The sequence below is a fragment of the Populus euphratica genome, unplaced genomic scaffold, assembly GCF_000495115.2.
Source record: "Populus euphratica unplaced genomic scaffold, PopEup_1.0 scaffold6.1, whole genome shotgun sequence".
Taxonomy (NCBI): Eukaryota; Viridiplantae; Streptophyta; class Magnoliopsida; order Malpighiales; family Salicaceae; genus Populus; species Populus euphratica.
In genome coordinates this window covers 3,561,481-3,582,505 of record NW_011499849.1, presented here as the reverse complement: position 1 = coordinate 3,582,505, position 21,025 = coordinate 3,561,481, and the positions used below count along the sequence as shown (strand labels likewise).

General features: G+C 33.6%; 3 protein-coding genes across 4 annotated transcripts; 2 read left to right on the top strand and 1 right to left on the bottom strand.

The window, feature by feature from the left end:
* Positions 1–1,126: 1,126 nt before the first annotated feature.
* Positions 1,127–2,988, top strand: LOC105120709 (uncharacterized). Of its 2 annotated transcripts, none has more exons than XM_011019017.1 (3): positions 1,127–2,152; positions 2,258–2,329; positions 2,691–2,988. In XM_011019017.1, exons 1-3 carry the CDS (start codon positions 1,376–1,378, stop codon positions 2,694–2,696), a joined length of 855 nt encoding a protein of 284 aa, XP_011017319.1. In that variant the 5' UTR covers positions 1,127–1,375; the 3' UTR covers positions 2,697–2,988. The 2 variants fall into 2 exon arrangements, with proteins under 2 accessions (XP_011017319.1, XP_011017318.1); XM_011019016.1 differs by having other exon boundaries at positions 1,128–2,152; positions 2,663–2,988.
* Positions 2,989–6,905: 3,917 nt separating this feature from the next.
* Positions 6,906–9,371, bottom strand: LOC105120708 (uncharacterized). Its single transcript, XM_011019015.1, has 2 exons — positions 9,135–9,371; positions 6,906–7,646 (listed from the first exon to the last, which is right to left on the bottom strand). Exons 1-2 carry the CDS (start codon positions 9,241–9,243, stop codon positions 7,039–7,041), a joined length of 717 nt encoding a protein of 238 aa, XP_011017317.1. The 5' UTR covers positions 9,244–9,371; the 3' UTR covers positions 6,906–7,038.
* Positions 9,372–16,266: 6,895 nt separating this feature from the next.
* LOC105120852 (20 kDa chaperonin, chloroplastic-like) lies at positions 16,267–18,016 on the top strand (the record flags this gene model as incomplete). Its single annotated transcript, XM_011019230.1, has 6 exons — positions 16,267–16,371; positions 16,483–16,533; positions 16,648–16,712; positions 16,820–16,868; positions 16,988–17,017; positions 17,654–18,016. Coding segments are annotated over 6 exons (369 nt in total), but the record flags the coding sequence as incomplete, so codon positions are not given.
* Between the last annotated feature and the right edge of the window lie 3,009 nt (positions 18,017–21,025).

The window sequence follows — 21,025 nt, the reverse complement described above, 5'->3', positions numbered from 1 at the left end:
AGCAACCCGCAAAACCGGCACTTGAATCATAAATTATTATTTATTTAATAATATGATATAAAAAATAAAAAAATTGCTTGAAAACTTATTAAAAATATATATATTTTTATTTTTAATATCAATACATCAAAGTAGTTAAAAATATATATATTTTTATTTTTAATACCAATACATCAAAGTAATAAAAAAAACTAATTTAAAACTAAATTAAATTTTAATTTTCTTTTAAAACACGTAACGTAGCCTTAACCAATAAGTCACACGAATAAATAAATAAAAAGATTAACAGTTTTTCTCTGGTCTTTAGCATTTAACTGGCAACACCGGTCAACACCTTTTTCCCACCAAAAGAAGGAATCCTCGTGGTCCAATGTCGTAGCCACTTTCTGGATGCGGTTGAGAGATCAACGTTCTTGAAATAGTGATAAAATCTGGCAAGAAACGATCGAGGATATAAAACCCAGATGTCTAATACATGTCTCAATCTTGGATTCTCGATGCTAATTATAACCATCTTTTTTCAATATCATATTTATTGGCCTTATCAATTATCAATTGATCCACAGAAAAACGTAATACAAGAAGAGGTTCCTCCCCTTTTAAATCACAGCATCATGCTTAAGATCACACAAGAAGAATCTTTTAAATCACAACATCATGCTTAATTATCAATTGATATGCAAGTGAAGTTCAATTCCATATAATTTTATCAATTATTATACGAAATAATTGTTTATTAGTGTGATTTATTGTTTTTTAAAGTATTTTTTATTTTAAAATATACTAAAATAATATTTCTTAAAATTTTTCATTTTTTATATCATTGTATAAAAAATCTAAATATATATATAAAAATAATAACATGATAAAAATCTCTTTATATTTTTAATATCTTTTTACATTTTAAAAAATTTAAAAAATTTACCAAACCCACAGTACTAGCAATAAACTAATAAATTTCAAAATTCATTCTAGATAAAAATAAAGCTGCCTTATTAGCCAAGTTTCTAAAAAAAAAAAAAAACAAATCTCTGAAGGGCAAAGTGCGAATACACAAAATTACCAAGGACAATATTGGTAATAAAATAATTAATAAGAACTTCTTGTATCCATTCCACTTTCTTCAGAGAGTCCTCAACAAAGGGTATGTGTCCATTAACTGCTTCCTGTCCATCTTTTCTCAGGAGGAAAGCCTCTATATAATTCCTTGAGATTTAGATTGACCTGATTTCACTTTCCAGGCATCCAATTTCCTTCCATTCTCCTCTTTTATCCAACCAAAGCAAATTCACTCTCTGATTCCTTTCCTACCAGAAAAACTCAATTGAGCTGCCGATTTGAACACTGAGAAAAAAAATCGGATTGTTTCTCTTCAATGGTGTTTCGCTCCATATCTGCAACCCACCCAAACACAACCAATATTGTTATGGCTTCTTCTACTACTGTCAAACCACCCCAGCCACTCCATAACTTTCCTCTACAAGACCTTAAATGGTCAATGAACCCTTCCAACAACGCCACCAACCACCACCGCTTTCGCTCCAACAAATCTCCTCACCGGGATGCTGCTGCGGCTGACTCGGACGGAGACGGCGGGGTCAAGGTTGAGAAATTATCGAAGCAAAAATCTGATGATGCTGAGACTTTGGAGAAGAAATCGAAGATCTTTATTCGTTTGAGGACCACCAAAAATAGCAGCGGTAGCAGTAGCAGCAAGTGCATGGTGGATGATGTGGCTGCGGATGCAGGGGATCTGGACTCTGCTGCTGTAGTGGAGGATGTGGAGGAGTCGATGCCGAAGACGTGGAATCTGAGGCCGAGGAGAGCCGTTAATAAGGGTTTGAATGGGAGCGGAGGTGCTGTGAAGATTGGTGGTGGCGCGGTGCAAGAGATCAAATCTCAGGTGACAAGTACTAATCGGAATGAATGGACTCGGTCGAACCGGAATGGTAATGATGCTACTAACTATGACGACAACAACAACAACAACAAGGAGAAAGAGAAGGAAAAGGAAAAGGATAAGGAGAAGAAGTTGAGGTTTTCGATTCCTCTTACTAGAGAGGAAATTGAAGAAGATATTTATTCCTTGACTGGGTCAAAGCCCGCGAGAAGGTCAAAGAAGAGAGCTAAGCATGTGCAAAAACAACTTGATGTATGCAATCATCATTTCTTTTTTTCTAATCTATTATTATTTTCTGGTTAATTGATGGATTTGATGACTAATTGATATGTGCTTTTGTTGGTTCTGTTTCTGCAGTGCTTGTTTCCTGGTATGTGGCTGGCTTCGATCACTCCGGAATGTTACAAGGTTCATGAAGCTCCTTCAAAGGTCTGATTTGTATTGATACTTCTGAATGTTTTAGTGTTCTTTTTTACCCTTTTCACTTCCTAGTTGCTGGCTCTGTGAACCAATGAAACAGGAAGAGGAACTGGTGGCTTGCTATTGTTGTTTTAAGTAAGATAATGGCAAAAAAATAAAAAAAAAAAAAAATCATGTAGTCAATAGATGGTTTAGTTTGAGTCATAGCAAGTGGAAAATGATGTAGAAGAGATGTTTTGTTATATTTTAATTAATATTTTTTTTATATAAAGAACATGTGATTATTGAATTTGATTTTTTTTTCAAAAATGGGCTAATTCGTTTATGCTTTGATCTATACAGTTGAGAATGTAGTTCTCCTGCTCTGCAGGGTTAAAGACTTGACTGGGAGGTTGGAGGTGATGACTGTTGAACTCTTTTGACATCAGCTGAAATCAATTTAGCATATACATGATCCCGTGAAGATGAAAGGGTAACAAATGTATCTTGTTTTTGTGCCTCTTTCTGTTCACCGAGGAGCTTCTGGGAATGTTGGAAGGGTTAATGTTATAGTTTTTGTCATGGGTAGCCGCAGATGTACATAAGAACAGTTAGTCTAGTGAGTAGAGATATGAATAACATTGGTGTTAATATTTTCAGTTAGTTTGAAATCAAGATGCTTTTCCCAACTTTTGTTTTTTATGCTGGTTTTTGAAAACTTATCATCCCAAAGCTTGAATTATCTCTTGGAACGTAAAGCCTAATAGTTGGTTGGTATATGGTGTTGTGATTGACTAGCACGTCGTGTCTCTGCATTGCTTTCCTTTTCAAATATTCCTGTTATTAGTGCTAAAATCAGTTACTTTTAACAGCTTTTAATCGATTTAAGGAAAGTCTGATACTTTGAGGAATCAAGCAGTTTTCTCATGCTTGCCTTTCCTCTTTTGAAGAGTGAGCCATGCATGTCATTGTCGTTATTTGTACGTTGCATGAGCCATGCACATTAGTGTCATCATTTGAAGCATGCATGATTGATTCAGGATGTTGCCTATAACAGGAAATGTGTCTTCGAAGAGCAGAAGATGGATTTGCTAGAATTATGAGATGAATTCTTTAGTTCATTGGTTAAGATATTGCAGTTTTGACCACATTGTAGGACTGTACAAAAAATATTAAGTCATCATGGAGTTGCAATTACCATGCTAACTAGCTTATAGCTGTCATAAATATTTCTATATTATCAAGATCATAGTTCCCTAATGCACGGATGCTGGGAAAGTGTACTCCAGTTAGTTTAGCATCTAGTACATGGGCGATAGACTTAGTTGGTTCTCTATTTCATATTATGGTAGCGTGATTTAAAATGCATATCAGTTGTTTATTTAAAGTTTTTCAAGTGATACTACTTGGAAAACAAGTAAATACCCAAACTATCTGGTGTTGTTTTATTTACTCTTTGAAGATACTTTAAAAATTTCAGTGAACAAATTGATCGTGTTGTTTTATTTACTCTTTGAAGATACTTTAAAAATTTTAGTGAACAAATTGATCAGTTTTTAGAAACTTGATTTATACCATTAAGAGAAATAAACCATGTTGAATCTCTTAATAAAATCTTTTCTTATTCTTTCCCTTTGTTACCATGTAAAAGTCTCACCACATGTATCATTATATATATAGTACCTTATGTGCACAGTGGATTGTCAACTTCGGATTACATGCTGTTGCAAAACTTGGATGCAAAATCTGGGATGACAACCCTGATTGTTATTGTAGGATGTTGCTGTGATTCTTGTAAATATCAATCTTGTGTTTGAGAATGAATGTCCTCAAGTTATGTCCACTTTTCTCACCACATAAATGTGTGGTTCAATGGATTGGGATTATTATAGGAAATTTTTTTAGTTTTTATTTTCATTTGCTCTTAGTTTGCTTGATTACAATCTTCCAATTGTGATCTTCTGTAAAACAATAAATTTGTTGCCATCTGTACTGGAATCTGGTTTGAGCGAATACACACAATATTGCATGCACCTTTATTTCCATAATTATTGTTTGGCTTCTGTGAGCACCATGTCGTTCATATGCTATCAATTGAGGCTATAAATAACTTCCTCGTTCGCTTACAAAACTGGAAGAAGAGATTCCAGTCCTGCAGCCATAAAATTTTGGAACCCGTGGTTTGAGATAGGCAATCTATGTGTTTGTCATCTTTTGATATGCACTGTTTTGCTTACAGTTGGATCTAACTGCATGCATATTGGACTGCTTCTGAGATTGCTGTGAGGAGGATGAGTGGTAATTATTGCTGTCTTGTTGATTATAAACTTTAGTTTAGAACTTCATTTCCTGCCAACATATTTTCTTCTCCTGCATTTCAAAGGTTTGAATTTTTAGGATTTTTTTTGTACTGTGAGCCTATAAACTGTTTTATGAGTCTGGTTCCGCTTTTTGTTACGGGGTTGTGTATGTGGTGGTGGCTTTTCAGGCCTGAGCTCCCTGCATGCAAAACTTCAGTTGCCAGGGATCCAGTTAGAATTGTTAGACAGGAGAGCTTTTGAATTTTATGGTTTATATGTTATCATCAGTTAAATGTACTGGCTGTGGAGGAGAGGCATACACAGCTGTAAGTCCAGTACATACAAGTGAATGCATCGGATGGTTTGCCAAAGCCTGTCGATGTCTCTCTGGGCTGCAGCATAGGATCTTGCCAATCACAAATGATGGAGCCTGGGCTGCTTTTGTGCCTTCCGTAGCGGACGACTACAGATGGGAACAGAGCTGTGCCCAGCTCGCGTGCACGTTGATTGTTTGTTTGCTATTGGTATTGAATGGAATATTAGATGCTGTTATCAGTGGCTGGGAGATTAAAACATGGAGACGTCCATCTGAAGTGAGTTTTCCTGTGGTATTGATCTTGTTTGCGTTCTTGCCATAAGAATCTGTTTCTGCTTGAGATTATATGTATGTAGAATGATACTTCTCCAATTTTTAAAGACCTTGGCCGAGAGATTCTATCACTATATGTCCAACATTGATGGAACTTAACTTGGAAAATTTCAACCCTATTATTGGTTTTTTCTTACAAACACGCCAGCTTATTATAAATTATAATTATAATAATTATTAATTTTAACATTATTAATCAACAAAGAAGCTAAAACACGGCAGTGTTTTGCTGTAGCGTTTCTATTTATCATCTTACGAATCATTATTCATAAGCATTATTCTTTATGCAATTTCTCGTTCTTGGTCCCTCACATTTTACTTTCAATTCATTTTGGTCATCTAGTTTCTGTTTCTTTTAATTTGACATTTAGAAGTTTTATTTTGCCGTCCTTAATTTTTTTCGTGTTAAAAATTAACTTGAAATTTTATCTAAGATATAGTTGCAAGTAATTAGCTAGTAAAAGAGACTAAAAGATTTGGAATTTTTATTATTCCACCTCACATTCCGCTGTTTGTTTCACCATTCACACTATTTTTTCCCTTTCAAGTCCTTGAAATCTTGACCTTCTTGCATTTTGGTCACCGATCTTTATTTATTTGCAATTAGTTATTTCAAGTTGTGTTGACACAATTTTATTTATTGTAGCTTGCTTTAATTTGCATGTCCTCGTGTATCTTGTGTTCGTAAATGTTCCAATATTGATTTGGAAAATAATTTTACAAAAATAAATAAATTATTTTATGTTCTTGAAACTAAGATTAAAAGGGCTAAAATTGCTATTTGTTTTATTTTAATTTATTTTAATTAAATTTTATTTTTCAATATTTAGTTTTATTTTATTTTTAAGTCAAATTTCATTATTATTTTTTATCATTTAGTTGATTTGATAATTAAGTTTTGTATTTTATTCAATTTATTTTTTATGAGATTATCATGATCTCACAACTAGATCGTAGATGTGACATGCTAGCTTAGATCAACTTGAATCTTTTATTTTTAAATTTGTTCTTCAATATTTAATTTGTTGAGAATTTAACTTTCTATATATTTTTTTATTTTTCTTTTTAAGGGGTATTTTATTCTTATTTATTTCTTGCTTTGTTATTAATTTTTTACTTTGTTACTAAATAAAATCATGTACATTTTAAAATTACTAGGAATATATTTTTCCTGATTTTGGCAACATTTATTTTTTGCATTTAATCATTGCCATTTTTTTTTTTAGTTTATCATATATCATTGCTTTTTTAAAATTATATTATTAAACAAACTACATTTATTAAATCAAGTTAGGTAAAGTACCCGAGTCTAAACTTTTTCTTGCATTAAAAATGTTACTATCACCAAAAAATTTGAGTCCAACTTGGAGCATGAAGCGGGCAACCAATTTAGTGAAAGCAAACTTTGCGAATTTCTCATCCTTCGGAGATAGATATGGCACTAACTGTTGTAGTTTTTACCCTCTAGCTAATTCAAGATTCACATTCCACTCCTCCATCTCCTTTGCAAGGAAAAGCACAACGGACTCAGCTTGTATTATTAATTAATAGGAACTGTATTTTGTTGATGATACCCATGGTAAATAACTTTCAAACCAAGATCAGTGTTCCTTCTAGTCTACTTGGAGCATTAGTCTGCTAATGAGTCACGATCGCATGAACATCAATATGGTAAAAGAAATCGATAAAAGTGGAAGAACAAAAAATTACAACTCATCTTCAACAACCAAAAATAATGTCCTCCCACCTATATAACAAAATTTCCAAGCATAACTGTCTCAGCAAATCATTCACATCATTACAAACCAAGTTTGATACAAGTGTTGTAGCAGAAAAATATTTAGAAGAACCAAGGTCATAAAATTGTTGAGAAACACAGGGATCCTCTGTCCACTGCTGCATGGAAAAGTGCTCCCACTAAAGCACCCATTCTTTTGCTTGATCCCTTTGCCGTTATCTTCAAGAACAAAAGTGGAATTTGTCTGGCCATCACTAAATAAAATACACCAAAAGAAGGAACCTTTACGAGCCCCAACCAAGCCTACTCCCACCTCTGTATGTGATTTATTTCTAATCAGGGATAAAGCTTTACTGTCCTTGACAAGAACATGGGAAAAGGCCAGTGATGGCTCAAGGTACTTAGCTTGACAACCTACGACATGGCCAGTTATGGTGCCAAAAGTGGGCAGCTCTACACCACAGTTCGGACCAAAAATCTCGGTAAAGTCATCTTCAGGTGGTTTGCAATTCACAACACCATTGCTAGAGCAGTTATCCTTGCATAATTCAACATACTGCAGAGCCATGCAGCCAAGGCCGGGGCTGTCATTCAGCTCTGGGAGTTTCTGAGCTGTTCGGTTCTTATTGATGATATCAACAAGATCATTTGCAGGGTTCCCTGATATCAACAGCATGTAAAAATGCACCGTAAAAAAAAAAAAAGAAGATGTTGATGGGAAAATACAGCAACCAACATTTATTATTATCAAAATCTCTCGATTATCCACATCTAAAGCACACGTTCCAACTTTTTAAGTTCTTAAAAATCCTTTTAAGTTTGCATCAAGCAATAACATGTGCAAGTAACAATTCACCATAAATCAGTGCTTGCGCAAGACAAGTTCAATCTAAGTGCTCAAGAATCCTGTATCCTAAATTTTCTTATGATGTGTATGTCTCTGTACATGGGTGGGTTTGCATTATATGGACGAAAATTGTATTCTGGTGCTAAGCTTGTCCTCTAGAAACAAAATTAGTGACTCACAATTCTTCAAGTATTCCTAGTGTAAATGGTCAGATGATATAACAGGGTAGATATGCAACTTTAATTGTTGCCTACAAGGATGAAAATCATGTTAGGTGACTAACTAAAGTTTCCCTTGCCCTATTAAAGCTTTCAAAGGTTACAGCCAAGCACATAATTTTAGGATGAAGACAGATAGAAGACTCAGAACGTTGATACATGCTTCTCTTCATTCATCATAGCAGCTATCACGGGAGGTCCGGACAGAAGCTATACTTAATGCCTCCAGATATATATTTGAAAACTGATTTGAGTAGGAATTGTATGCATTTTTTTCCCTTTACAAGCATAATTACATCTAGCTCTAGGATCCAGGTCGCGTTTTTAGATTATTTGGGATGAAAGAGCTACCGTTAACCACATGAAAAGACCAATTAGTAGAGGAGTATAAATATTTCAACACAAGGAGGGCTTGCTTCGAGATTTTGGGGAAAAACAAAGTACATGCTATGTCAACTATGGATAAACATATGGAATCACCACAACAGTCGCATTCTATCTATTTAAATGCATATATGTGACCATTTATGTCAACTTTCTGCATTTGAGCATTGGCATAGTCTCAGCATTGTATGATTACTTGTGAGATACAACTATACAATTAGTCAAGTTTTCTTTCAATGGGATAATAGAATCAAAACAAACTCTATATACTAAAACATAGAAATTTAAGCTTTCTTGGTAACAAAATGCAAGAAGATGCCAATTGAGGGTCTATCGAGTAACTAGTGCTACCTAAAACTTTATTTTTAGGAAAGCCAATTACTTATAATCTTGAAGTTTTAAGCTCAGATTCTTGTCCTTTCTGTTTCAACACTTCCATTCTCACAAGGATCTAAAGTTTCCCAGCATTAGATAATTAAATTATGAAAACTTCCTGCAACCAAACAGAGAATGAAGAACCTCAAAATCAATAAAAAGAGAGAGCAAGACCTTCCATTGCAAATTATCAGTCAATAACCCATATATTAAACTGTATAAAGACTAATTGATGGGCATATTAAGGGGAAAAATCATGGGGCTGCAGTATTATCGTATTCTCAGAGAGAACATGAAAGATAAAGCAAAGCAAAAGATTATTACCATGGTGGCTGGCGCAAACAGCATTAGCAAGGAGTAGCTGGCAAAGCACAATCCACTTCCATTCACAGCAACGAAAATAATGCTCCTTCTTCTTCATCACCATCATCATTGCTAGAGAGAATGGAAAGCAAAGAAATACAAAAGGGGTCTCACTTCTTTCCCAACATTCTGAAGGAAAAGAAAATTGTCTGTTTTTCCGGGAAAGAAAAGTGTACGTTTACTTATCACGGGGATAAAAGTTTTGCAGATATTGAGGCCAAATAATGGGAATGGTGGTCCCAAAGGAGTAGCCGTTGTTGTGCTTTTGGATTATTTTTGTTTTTCATGTTTTATTTTCCTTTCTGACAGCTCCGTTTCGGACTGCTGTTCAATTAGTGTTTCTTTTTATTATTTATTTTAGTATTATTAGGTTAATATTAAAAATAAATTTTAAAAAATAAAAAATATTATTTTAATATATTTTAAAATAATTTGTTTTTTAAATAATCAATACCATAATTACCAATACCCATTAATCCTTAAAGAAAAATTGACCAGGATACTGAGGCACCTCCTTTAAGAGGGACCTACCTACCGTTTTATGCGGACTCCTTGTCCTGGATCACGGCCATCGAGAGAGATCAAGTTTTTCAAGGTCCATTACCCCCAGTCTCTTCAAATAGTTCGACAGTTCCAAGGGTTAGACTCACTCTGGGCTGTCGAACTTGGGCTTTATTGGGAAAATAATCATCTTCAAAATAAAACAAAACTGATTCCAGAAAGAAAGAAAACACCGTTTCCTTTTATTGTGGGGGTTGGGTTTTGGCAGAGAAATACTGGGGTTTAGGCAAGTCAGAATGGAGGGGTTTAAACAACTCTGGTAACTTCATGATCTTAAACATTGTTGGGCTTTTGGATTTTTCTTTCTTATTTAGCTTTCCAGGTTCTCACAAATGATGATGATTTTGATTGATATTGATGATGATGAAAATAAAAACAGGGAGCATATGCAGTCAATGGATCGCACATCTGAGAAGATTGCCTATGGTGGTATGCTCCCAATCCCCAGTTTCGCTTGCTTTTAACTTTTGTCTCTTTTTTTAACATTTGCGAGTGGTCTTCTTGTTTGTTTGCCAGCGGGTGTTGCCGCTGGAACTGTAGGAGGCGTTGCTGGTGTAGTATGCGGCACTAAAATGGCCTTTGACTGGTTTGTTAAATTTCTCTCCTTTTTTTAACTAATTTGTTTTGAGCATGTTTTTAAGTCGATCAAGTATTAATTGTTGGTATATAATAGATTATAGTGGTGATTAATTAAAAGCTTTATTTATTGCAGGTTGATTGACCGCTACGATGAATTCGAGACCAGGAGTATTGAAAGGTTTCTTAAACTATCTCTAACAGTATATGTCTTCTCTTAGTATAGATTTCACTATAATATGTTTACATGTTTGTGTTAAGTTGGTTGTCTGCAATTGTGTTTGTATACGTAAATATTTGCTTTAGATGTTTCATTTTGAGATAATTCTGTGACTGACAGCATCAGTCCACTTGCATTCTCTTAATGTATATGTGTTATGACTTGCAACATGTGATCATTGAGGTTAGAGAGCTACATGCTTCTTCTTGTTAGTTGAAACTTCATTGCTGTTAATTAATGGATGTTGATTTTGGTAGGTATAATCAGCAAATGCTACTAATCATGAATATTTGTTGCTTGTCTTATAGTTTGATTTTTCTCTCCTATTAAGGTGTTCATGAATGTTCTTTGTTTTAGATGGAGGAAACCCAAGCTATATACTTAAATTGAGGAATAGGAAAATGATTCTTTGAATCCAAGTTTACTGGATTTACACTTTTCTTTTTCTTTTTTTTGACAAGAAAGAAAAGTTATCACCTGGCAGTGAACTTGATAAAAATGTGGTTGTCTGTGTTTGATGCATTTAATTTTTGGCTGCAACAACTTATTTATGGTGCCATTTTTTCCTTGCTCTCAGCTTTCTGCGTCTTTAACTAGTTTTGTTAATTTTAATTGCTATTACTGACTTTAGAGTTGCCAACCGTCGAATTGGTTGTTGACTTTCAGGATTATGCGGAAAATAGATGCAAACAGGAGGGACAGAAACGAAGGGGTTTCGGTCGCAACAAGGAGCATTCTCACAGAACCTAAATCAGATGTAATCATTTTTCATTATTTCATTCACAATTCATCCCTTTATTGCAAAAGCAGAGTAATGAATGTGCTATGGATACTTGTCATGGGAAAGATCATTGCCATCTACTTGTATGCGCAAAATGTTCCATCACATCTATGATTAAAATTTTCAATCAACCATAACATAGTTTTCCTTATGATTACTTGCTTTAACTCATGCATTAAACTCAGTAGATGCATGCCTCCATCATATTTCACAAGCACATAAACATTCACATAGCCCATGAAACTGTCTCTATTATGTCCTCGTGTAACTCTATAAATGCTTTTGTTTGTTTGTTTCATTTTCTTCTTCTTCTTATTGGAGTGGGGAGAAGAGCATTCAAATTTTTACATAAATGCCAATAATAAATCATGAGTGATGACTGTGACGTTTGTTTTACAGGGCATGTAATGATGTTGAAGCACTCAGGAGAACCCGTGGTAAAGTCCAGGTGCAAGCTGTGTCCTGCCTTTTTGGTCAGATAGATTCGGAAGGCAGATTTGAACTTAGAATCTAGTCCCTTTTTTCCCGTTACTATGATATCCTTTCGTACAAAACTGATAACGATAGATGATACATGGAAATTGATAGGTAGAGATGTTAGTGATTGCCTCCATGTTCAGGACTCATAGTTTAAGCTTGAGTAATTTCATGGTTTGGATCAGCTTGTGTCCAGAACTGCTAAATGAACCTTCGATGTGTTTCAGAATGTTTTGAGGTACTGTTCCTGGCTACCCGCAATATTTTTGTGTTTTCTGATGTTAAGATTTGAGCTATATCTGTTCACCCAACCTAGTTTTATGTTTCATGGTTTGGATCATCTTGTGTCCATAACTGCTAAAGTGCCGATTGCAATCTCAAGAACACAAGCTTTTCGGTAGAGTTGATAGGATAGTTCACTTGAGTCATTGATGCATCAGGATTTGCCAGCATGAAACGAGCGCGACTGAGTAGCTCCGGACAACCATTCACTTCCATCAGTTGAGGATTTGTTTTGTTTTGGGACCGATGCTCTGGTCCAGCTATGTTTTGCGTTTTAAGGGGAAAAGAAAGTAAGAAAACTAAAGCTAAAAAAGTACAGTACATCTATCATCTATGTACAGCAAAATGATGATTTAGTTCCTGCTGTCTTGATGATTTTGCAACCTAGTCCTCTTGGTTTTGATAATCATGGATTCATGGATTGGAGAAGTCCAGATTTATACACTTATTTTGTTTGGAGGTGAGAATGGGAAATTTGTCATGAAAAAACTAATTAAATACTATGTTTTTACGTATTTTTTTGTTATTTTTAAATATTTTAATGTGATAATAATAAAAATAATTTTTTAAAAATTAAAAAAAATATTATTTTAATATATTTTTAAAAATTAAAAAATATTATTTTAATATATTTTTAAATAAAAAAATTAAAAAAACCTACCATCGTAATTTCAAACATCCCATTATAACGTGTACCGTTCTTGTTGAAAACTTTCTTGATATCTCACTGTTTTTGGGTCCTTGTTGATTTTGATGTAATGGAGGCGCCTCCATGACGCGGTGGGATTGGATGATTTGACCCGAAGCCAGCCATGTAGCTTATCTTCTTTGGATTTGATCCAGATATCTAATCAACCTGTAAGTTCACGTACATCCATCATATTAATTTCGATAATATATAATACATGGGCTGAGATATTAGTTTTGTTCGGTACCCAGTGGATGTTTGTTTACACAGGAACTGCTTTTAAAATTTACTGTGTATACATCAAGTTTAGAAATATAAAAATTTAATTATTTTTTATGTGATATCCATATATATTTTTGATGAAATACTGTTTTGTGAGAAGTTGCTCTTTTACATATGCAATCAAGTGAATATAATTCACCTGAATATTGTTAACTTCAAGTGAACAGTCAACAGTATTCAGGTAAATAACTATTTATATTTTAAAAAATTATATTTTACTTAAAAATTAATATTTAATATTATTTAATAACACTAGATAAATTAGAAGGAGATCGTTTGATGATATAGTATTTATAGAATTTAATCGCAAACCCAATTATATTCTTGCCGGCCCCGACCTAATTAAAAAAATCAGCTTTTATTTTTATTTGTAATTGTATTTTATTCAGAAAATTAGAAGAATATTGTTTGATGATGTAATAAAAAATTCAGTTTTTGTTGTTGCGCGTTTAAGAAACCATGGAAAGTATAGTCCTTATTTGATAGATTTCGTACGTGATAAAATTGCACATAGTTTAATGGAATAATAAAAAATATTTGATATCAATATTATTTATTTTATGATGTAATAACAGTAATTAAATCTATAATATTTAAATTAAAAATCATCAATATATATATATATATTAATTATTTTATAACCTAAATTTAAAAAATATTTTTTTAACCAAACATATTAAACTACTTTTTGTTCAACTTCAATTCCAACTATAGTTTTAACCAAATATTTTTTTTTTCAAACAAACATCAATTAAAATATTTTTTATAAAATATTTTTTTTTTCAAATCACAACCATAACAGTTACCACAATACCAAACACACTCGTTTTTTTGCAGTTTATACCAAATTTTTTAAAAAAATATAAAAAGAATATGCAATATAAAAAAATATATCTAATGTATTTTTTTATTATAAGTAAATCTTTTTATAATTAATTCCAAATTTAATGCATACAAGTAATTTTTTTTAAATATCAAGATAATATTTTTTAATAACTTGGGTTAATAAATTGACATGCTCAACAACTTGAATCATAAAATAACATTAATTTTTTAAATTATTTTTATTTAGTCATACAAAAAAATACACAATTAAAAAAATATCTCAATATTTTTTAAAATAAAATAATAATAGGCTGTAAAATAGCTTATCAATGTTACAAAAAAGAATGTCATATTCCTTTTTAAAATAATATCTTAAAATTTTTAAAAATCAAATGGTATTTTTAATAAAATAACATCTTAATATGTTCTTAATTAAGAATTTTAAAAATAAAATGGTATTTTTAATAAAATAACATATTAATATATTCTTAATTAAGATTTTAATAAATTAATATTTTATTTTTGAAAAATTAAGTTTACAGTTTTATCAAATTGGTTTCGGTTGATACATAAATTATTTTTCAAAAAACTTTAACGTTCCGTTACACCATTAATATGAAGCGGACTTTTCAATCAGCAGCGACAGGCTAGCTTTTCCAGCTCAAAATGATACAAAAGAGGCCAAAAGAGAGAGAGAGAGTGAGTTAGACATTGCCCTTGACAACCAAATATGAAACAAGAGTAGAAAGCCTGGAAAAGTTTCACAGCGTAAATAAAAAAAAGTACAGAAGATCATAACCGTATTCCAGTAGCTGTAAAATAATATCCAGATAATAAAATTTATCGAACGAGTTTACAGATAGAATCGCTGTGCAATCATTTCAAGTCCGAGTAGAGGATATACAGCGCAGGCATCATTTCTTATTTTCTAATATATGAACTTTTCATTTCCCATACCTGAGAAACGAAGTCAACTCGAAGCATCCCAACTAGAATTTAATCAAGAAATCTAGAATGATAGCGAGATGAATGTATTCTACTTTTGCTGAATGGTAAAACGAAAAAGACCCAAAGACGGGTACGCACCAGAGCTGCTAAGCAGCCTCGGTATGCGGTGCCGCTCAGACCACTTATTTTTTACTTACAGTCCTGTAATTTTTAAACATCTACAAGGTGATTCACTATTTTAGGCTCATTTCAGGCTGGTCTATGAATAGTGTCATGCCACCCTCAGCTATTCCTTGTGGCTGCTGGGAGCGCACACCGATGCTGCGTCATAAGGGCTCCCGTGTGCAGCGCAGGATGTCCGGAGATTTTTTTATTATTATTAATATTGATGTTTGGATTAGCTTGCTAATAAATTTATAATTTGATTAATTTTATGAATGTTAAAATTAATAATTATATAATAAAATTTAAATTAATAGTCTTTTGAGAATAAATTCAAAATATGGCAAGTTGAGTTATACTTTTTTAACTTTATTTAAAATTATTTTTTATATTTTTTTAAATATCTATATAATAAAAAATATTTTTTTATATGGTTGGAGAGAATACATAGAAGAAGAATACACGGGGAGAACACTCATCTCTTCATAGGAACTCTCTACTTTAGAGGCATCTCCGCTACTAAAAACACTCATTTCTATATTACACATGACAAGACACTTATTAAAGTTAAAAATCGACTTAAATCTCATAGTCTCCAAAGGACATAGATAATTTTGATTTGCAGATACATAAGAGAACCCATTATCAATTGTGAAATTCTAAGATCTGTTTTTTACAACTCCATCAACTTTTTTGGTTTTTTAAAATGATATGAGAAAAATAAAATGACAAATAAAACCTCTTGATTTTAATTCTAAAAATTCTACTTTTAAAGGTAAATGAATAGTTTGATTATACTTTAAAAATATAAAAAAAAAACTATATTCTTAATTAATCGGGTAATGATCAATGAACAATGAAAAGATTAATTTTTATAAAGGAAAAAATAGTAACTACTCTATAGAAATGAATAATAAATAATAAAATATATCTATATTCAAAGAGAATTTATTTATATATTGTAACAGGTCTTCTATTTTGTAAAACAACGTATAAATAAGACAAGGAAAGAACGCTCTAGAACTCCGTCGCTCGCAAATTTAAAATAGCTAAAATCAGGTGTTCCCTCACAACACGTGTCAGGGCATGCATAGGAAGAGGGTTTTAGCGAGTCTTGAGCCAAACAGCCCCTTGTGTGCTAAACCCCAATCCCCCAGCCATTGCGTCTACATTTGTTACTGTACCAACAACAACACCCTCCTTGTCGGTAAACAAAACCAAGCGTTCTTCTCTCTCTCAACTCAAACTCGAAGGTCTCTGATTTTCTCTATCTTTACTTCCCTCCTGAAAATTTAATGTGCGTAGTTTTTCTTTTTCGCTAAATTTGTTTTTACCGGTACCGAAGAGGGATTCATTAAGAATCAATGCAATTTCCAAGAAATGGGAACCCACCAAGGTTTTTCATTTTTCTTTTTATTACTTTCTCTAATTTGTTGTTGCTTTTTTTTTTATCCTATCATTTTTTTAAGCTTTGAATTCAGTTTAAGTATGGTGGGTATTACTGCAGGTTGGACCACAAGCTGATAGAGTTCTTATCCGTCTCGAGGACCTACCTGAGGTAATGCAGTGCAGTTTCCTCTTTCGTATTTCATATCGTGATGGCCATTTACCAATGTCATAAATATCCAATTTTTTAAAGTTGTTGTGCTGATTGGTGTGTTTCGCGTCATAGAAATCGTCTGGTGGGGTTTTGTTGCCCAAATCAGCTGTTAAATTTGAGCGGTATCTAATGGGAGAGGTATGATTATGAATTATGTGTACTGTAAAATCAGCTGTCATAAGGATAGATTGATTTTGCTGCTTGCTATCGACATTATTGTTTACTGTTTGAGTTTTCTGTTTTCGGTTTTATCTGTTGGTGCTGAGGTTGGGGAAGTGGAGGCTGTAAAGAGGGTAAACAAATACTACTTGTTTCATTAACGATCGACCCATCTTGCTGGTTTTTGTCTTGTTAATTCTGCTGTTCACTGATAGCTGTGATCATTTTGATTTACGTACACCTTATTTTGCAGGTTCTTTTCTCAGACATCAATGCTTATGAGTTATGTAGTAAGTAGCATTACCATTCGGAGAAACTTGCATCTCACGTGTGAATTCAGTGAGTTTGCTTCTGAAGTTTTTTCCTGTTTGCATGAAGATAAAATCCCCTTTGAATGTCTGGAAGACAGCATGTTGAATCTGTCAGATTAATATGTTGGAAGAGTGTCTTGGTGGATGGAAATGCTTGCTTTCTTGCAACCTTCACAATACCAACTAGTTTTTGAGTTAACCCCTTACAGATTTCTCTTCTTGTTCAGTGCATATGATGTGCATAGCATGCCATCATTTAGACAGGGCACTTTTGTATTTATGAAATGTTCTTCCAAGTAATCAAGTCATACAATTTCTTTCTATTCTCTAGATAGAAATGTTGTTTGTTTGTAGAATCTAGTCAATGCCTTTACTCTATGTGATTATTTGGAGTTGGCTGGTGGTTTTTGGTTCTACCTAGGGCATGACAACCTCCTCCGGAAGTTATTAACAAAGCATGTACTTGTAGATTTTGACCTGTAGGTGTAACATTGATTCTTCTGTAATTTGCATGTCTGAGCATTGAGATGATGGTCATCATACCCGTTGTATTTTCTAATTGTGCATGTCTCTGGATGCGTTCTTATAAGATTCCTGAAACTGTGCAGGTTGATTTGGGAACATATGCTAAGCATTGCTTCTGCAAAGCTGGTGATTTGTTGGCCGTTGTGGAGTGACATCTCTGCATTTCTGCCAACTTTGACAAGAGGAACTCCATACAATGAGGGAGTCAACTTGGCTCTTCTGTCAGTGTGAAGTTAAATGAAGATCTTCCGACTGTCTGTATTGAAGTATGCTCAGCATTAGGAGATCGGTTATTTTTGCTTTCTTTGTTCTGTGCTGCTAAACCTTGTAATAAACGGGAGCTTTGTTCTTACTTTGACTCGATCCCGAGTTGTTCTGATAGACAATTCTTAGAGCCTGTTTGTAAATGCTTCTGGCTGATTTCAATTTTTGATATTTTTTTAAAATTATTTTAATACACTGAATCAAAAATAAATTTTAAAAACTATTTTTGAAAACAATTATTGCCATTGAAAAACACCAAATAAAAAAATTTAAGTCCTTCCATGAACAGTATGTCAACTGTCAGGTTATCTGGTGATAAATCCTTGTCACGGAGAATCAGCCGTTTGGAGCTCATTATGATAGGCTTCCAATGAGAGGAAAAGGAAGAAAAAATACTAAACAAAAGGAATTTAATAATTTGATGATTATAGCTAAGACCCAAACAGCAAAATTTTGGGGGCGAATGTGACAGCAGAGTATTTGTCTGGGTCATCTGGCTCATTGAAGGAACCTCCACAAAATTCCTCTATAGCAGATGCAGTACGAAAGAAACCATCAAGATCCAAGATTTCACAGTCGCTAACCTTTACAGAGACTAATGAACGACAGTTCCTGGCAAGAAGCTCAAGGTCTTCGGATCTGACTCTGGTAAGATCTGTCATGTAAAACTGTATGGTTCGTAGAGAGCTCATGGAGTCAGTCACCATCTCTCTCAACAATTCCATTCTCTTCCAAGAATAATGTTCTCAATTGCCTGAGGAAACAGATGATGACAATAAATCGAATGCACCATAATAAATATGCTAAGACCCCCGAATCCAAAGGCAATGGAAAAGTGAGGGTTGAAGTTATGATAAATAGTGACGACTGAAAGCATGAGTCTTACCGGAACACGATCTACTAGCTAGGTAGGAAACGTTAAAATATCATTCAGTTCTTACTCCATTATTCCGGCATATTATTTTCCTTTATCAACAAACTGTAGGCAATAGCAGCAGCCAACCCCATAATCTTACAACTTCAACAATCAAGAAAGTCCATTATAAACATTTGGATTGCTGATTCTACTTTATTTACAATCCTCGTAAAACAAAGCCGTGCAAGTTGAATCAAGACACGAGGATATCAAACTCGGTATGATCTCCATCAAGTTAACCAAATACATTATGGAGCTCTTGAAGAACAGAAAATTGAACAGTTTCATTAGGGTATGCGCTTAAATGATTGCCTAGATCTTTATTCTGATGCCATCCCCGCCCTCAAACTGCCCATAATAGATTACCAGTCTGAGCACTATAATGATGCCAATATTGAAGTAAGCTCGGTTATCGAGATGCCGCGACAACTTGTGAAGATGGATTCAAGGAGAAAGAAGGTGCAGCATCACCATTAACAAATGAAAAAGAATAATGACGTTTTTCAGCAGTCTTCTGTAGCACTTTCGATCATCAACATGCTCCATTGATTTGCTTAATTTGTATGTTCAAATAAAGGTTTTCTCATTGTTTATCCTTGATTAGATTAGAATTTCTTGATTAAAACGGGCGTTTGAACATTCTTTGTGTTGGTCATCTGTTTGTTGACGACAAATGTTTGTTTTGGTTCATCAACTATCACCCGTAATAAAAATGATCTAAAATAATAATAATTAATGATGGGAAGAAAGAGTGACTTCTAATTAATAGCAGAATTAGTCAGATTTCAATTCCTTCTAATGTTGTTGTTTATAAATATTTATCATTTTTTGAAATTGAATGGAGCGATTCATGCATGAATCTTTTTTTTCCTTTTGAATCCCAAATTTCATTAGATCTTTCAGTTTTTCTGAAGAATCTATAAAAACCCTTCAATGCCTAAATAACTAGAGGCCAGCACTTTCAGCCCGTTAGATTTGCAATGGGACATATGAACGTGAATGTTTGTGCATCAACAAAACCAAAAGTTATTTAAAAAAGATTTTAAGAGCACACCCCATTCCCTGTACATTTTATAGAACTTTTTTTTATATATATATTAATCGTAAGATTTGACCTCAAAAGATATGGAGTAAGAATGTTTAGACTTGAAGAAGAACAGTGCATAACGGTAATTATATTTATCACATTTAATGAACTGTAATGAAATACAATAACGGTTGCAATTTAAAATATATTTTATTTAAAAATATATTTAAAAAATTATTTTTAATAACACCAAATCAAAACACGATTTCAATCACATGCTCCAGTGCTTTACTTTCTTATTAATTCAGAGAAAGTGAAAACAATTAAAAGAAACATGGGAGAAAACCATTTGTAGGCAGTGACAGCTGTTCCCTCGCAGGCTACGGATGATTGGAACGAGGCTTTCATTCTACACGGGGCCCCTGGCTATATTCATCTTCAAGAACAAAAACGAGGAAATTTTGATAAACCATTCCACCAAATATGATATTGTAGATGCAGTACAAAAATTCATCCATGAAATGCTTGTCATGTTGCGACAGAAAACCTTCTTCCAATGGAAAGTGACGGTCACCATAACGGTCTATGGGATAAAAAGTTAAAAACCAACGATCAAGTCCAAGTCATGATGGAATTTCTCCAATATAATGTAACAGGCCAGATTCAAAAGAAAATCACGACATAAATATAGTGCACTGAATTTTGTTTGTGATCTATTAGGCAAGCTGACTCTTCCTCCTGAATCGAGGGGACAAACATGGCCTTATAGTCCCAAGGATGCAGCACCTTTACTCATAAATGAAGACCTGTATATTAAGCATTCCATAAAAATCGCATTGCATAGTAAGGGACGATACATTCTTTCTACCCACTTCAACATGAGAGCCAAATGCCCAGAATTTTACTATATGAAACTTGCAGCAGTGTGCAGCAGCACAGAAATGACACCTATGTTTTCAAACTATTTCTCCTCAAGAACGATGCACCACAAGACCAATTCCTTGTAACCCAATCATACAAGGAAGGGGAAAGAACTTAGGGTTCATAAACTCAAATAGCAATGGCAGGCAATCAAAGCACCAACATGGGAACAATGTACGCCAAGACCAACACTTGAACCTACACACACAAGGAAGCATAAAGTAAAGCAAGCTGATCTCGAGAACAAGAAGCATGCATCAGAGAAGTCCCTTGCAAGTGAAAAATAGCCACCAAAGTAACAATGCACCACACAATGAAACCCATGAA

Bases quoted from the DNA above. Each gene is read 5' to 3' on its own strand.
- LOC105120709 (XM_011019016.1), top strand. From the start codon at position 1,376: ATGGTGTTTCGCTCCATATCTGCAACCCACCCAAACACAACCAATATT. The intron at 2,153-2,257 runs GTATGCAATCAT...CTGTTTCTGCAG, and splicing joins ATGTGCAAAAACAACTTGAT to TGCTTGTTTCCTGGTATGTG.
- LOC105120708 (XM_011019015.1), bottom strand. From the start codon at position 9,243: ATGATGATGGTGATGAAGAAGAAGGAGCATTATTTTCGTTGCTGTGAA. The intron at 7,647-9,134 runs GTAATAATCTTT...TGTTGATATCAG, and splicing joins TGTTTGCGCCAGCCACCATG to GGAACCCTGCAAATGATCTT.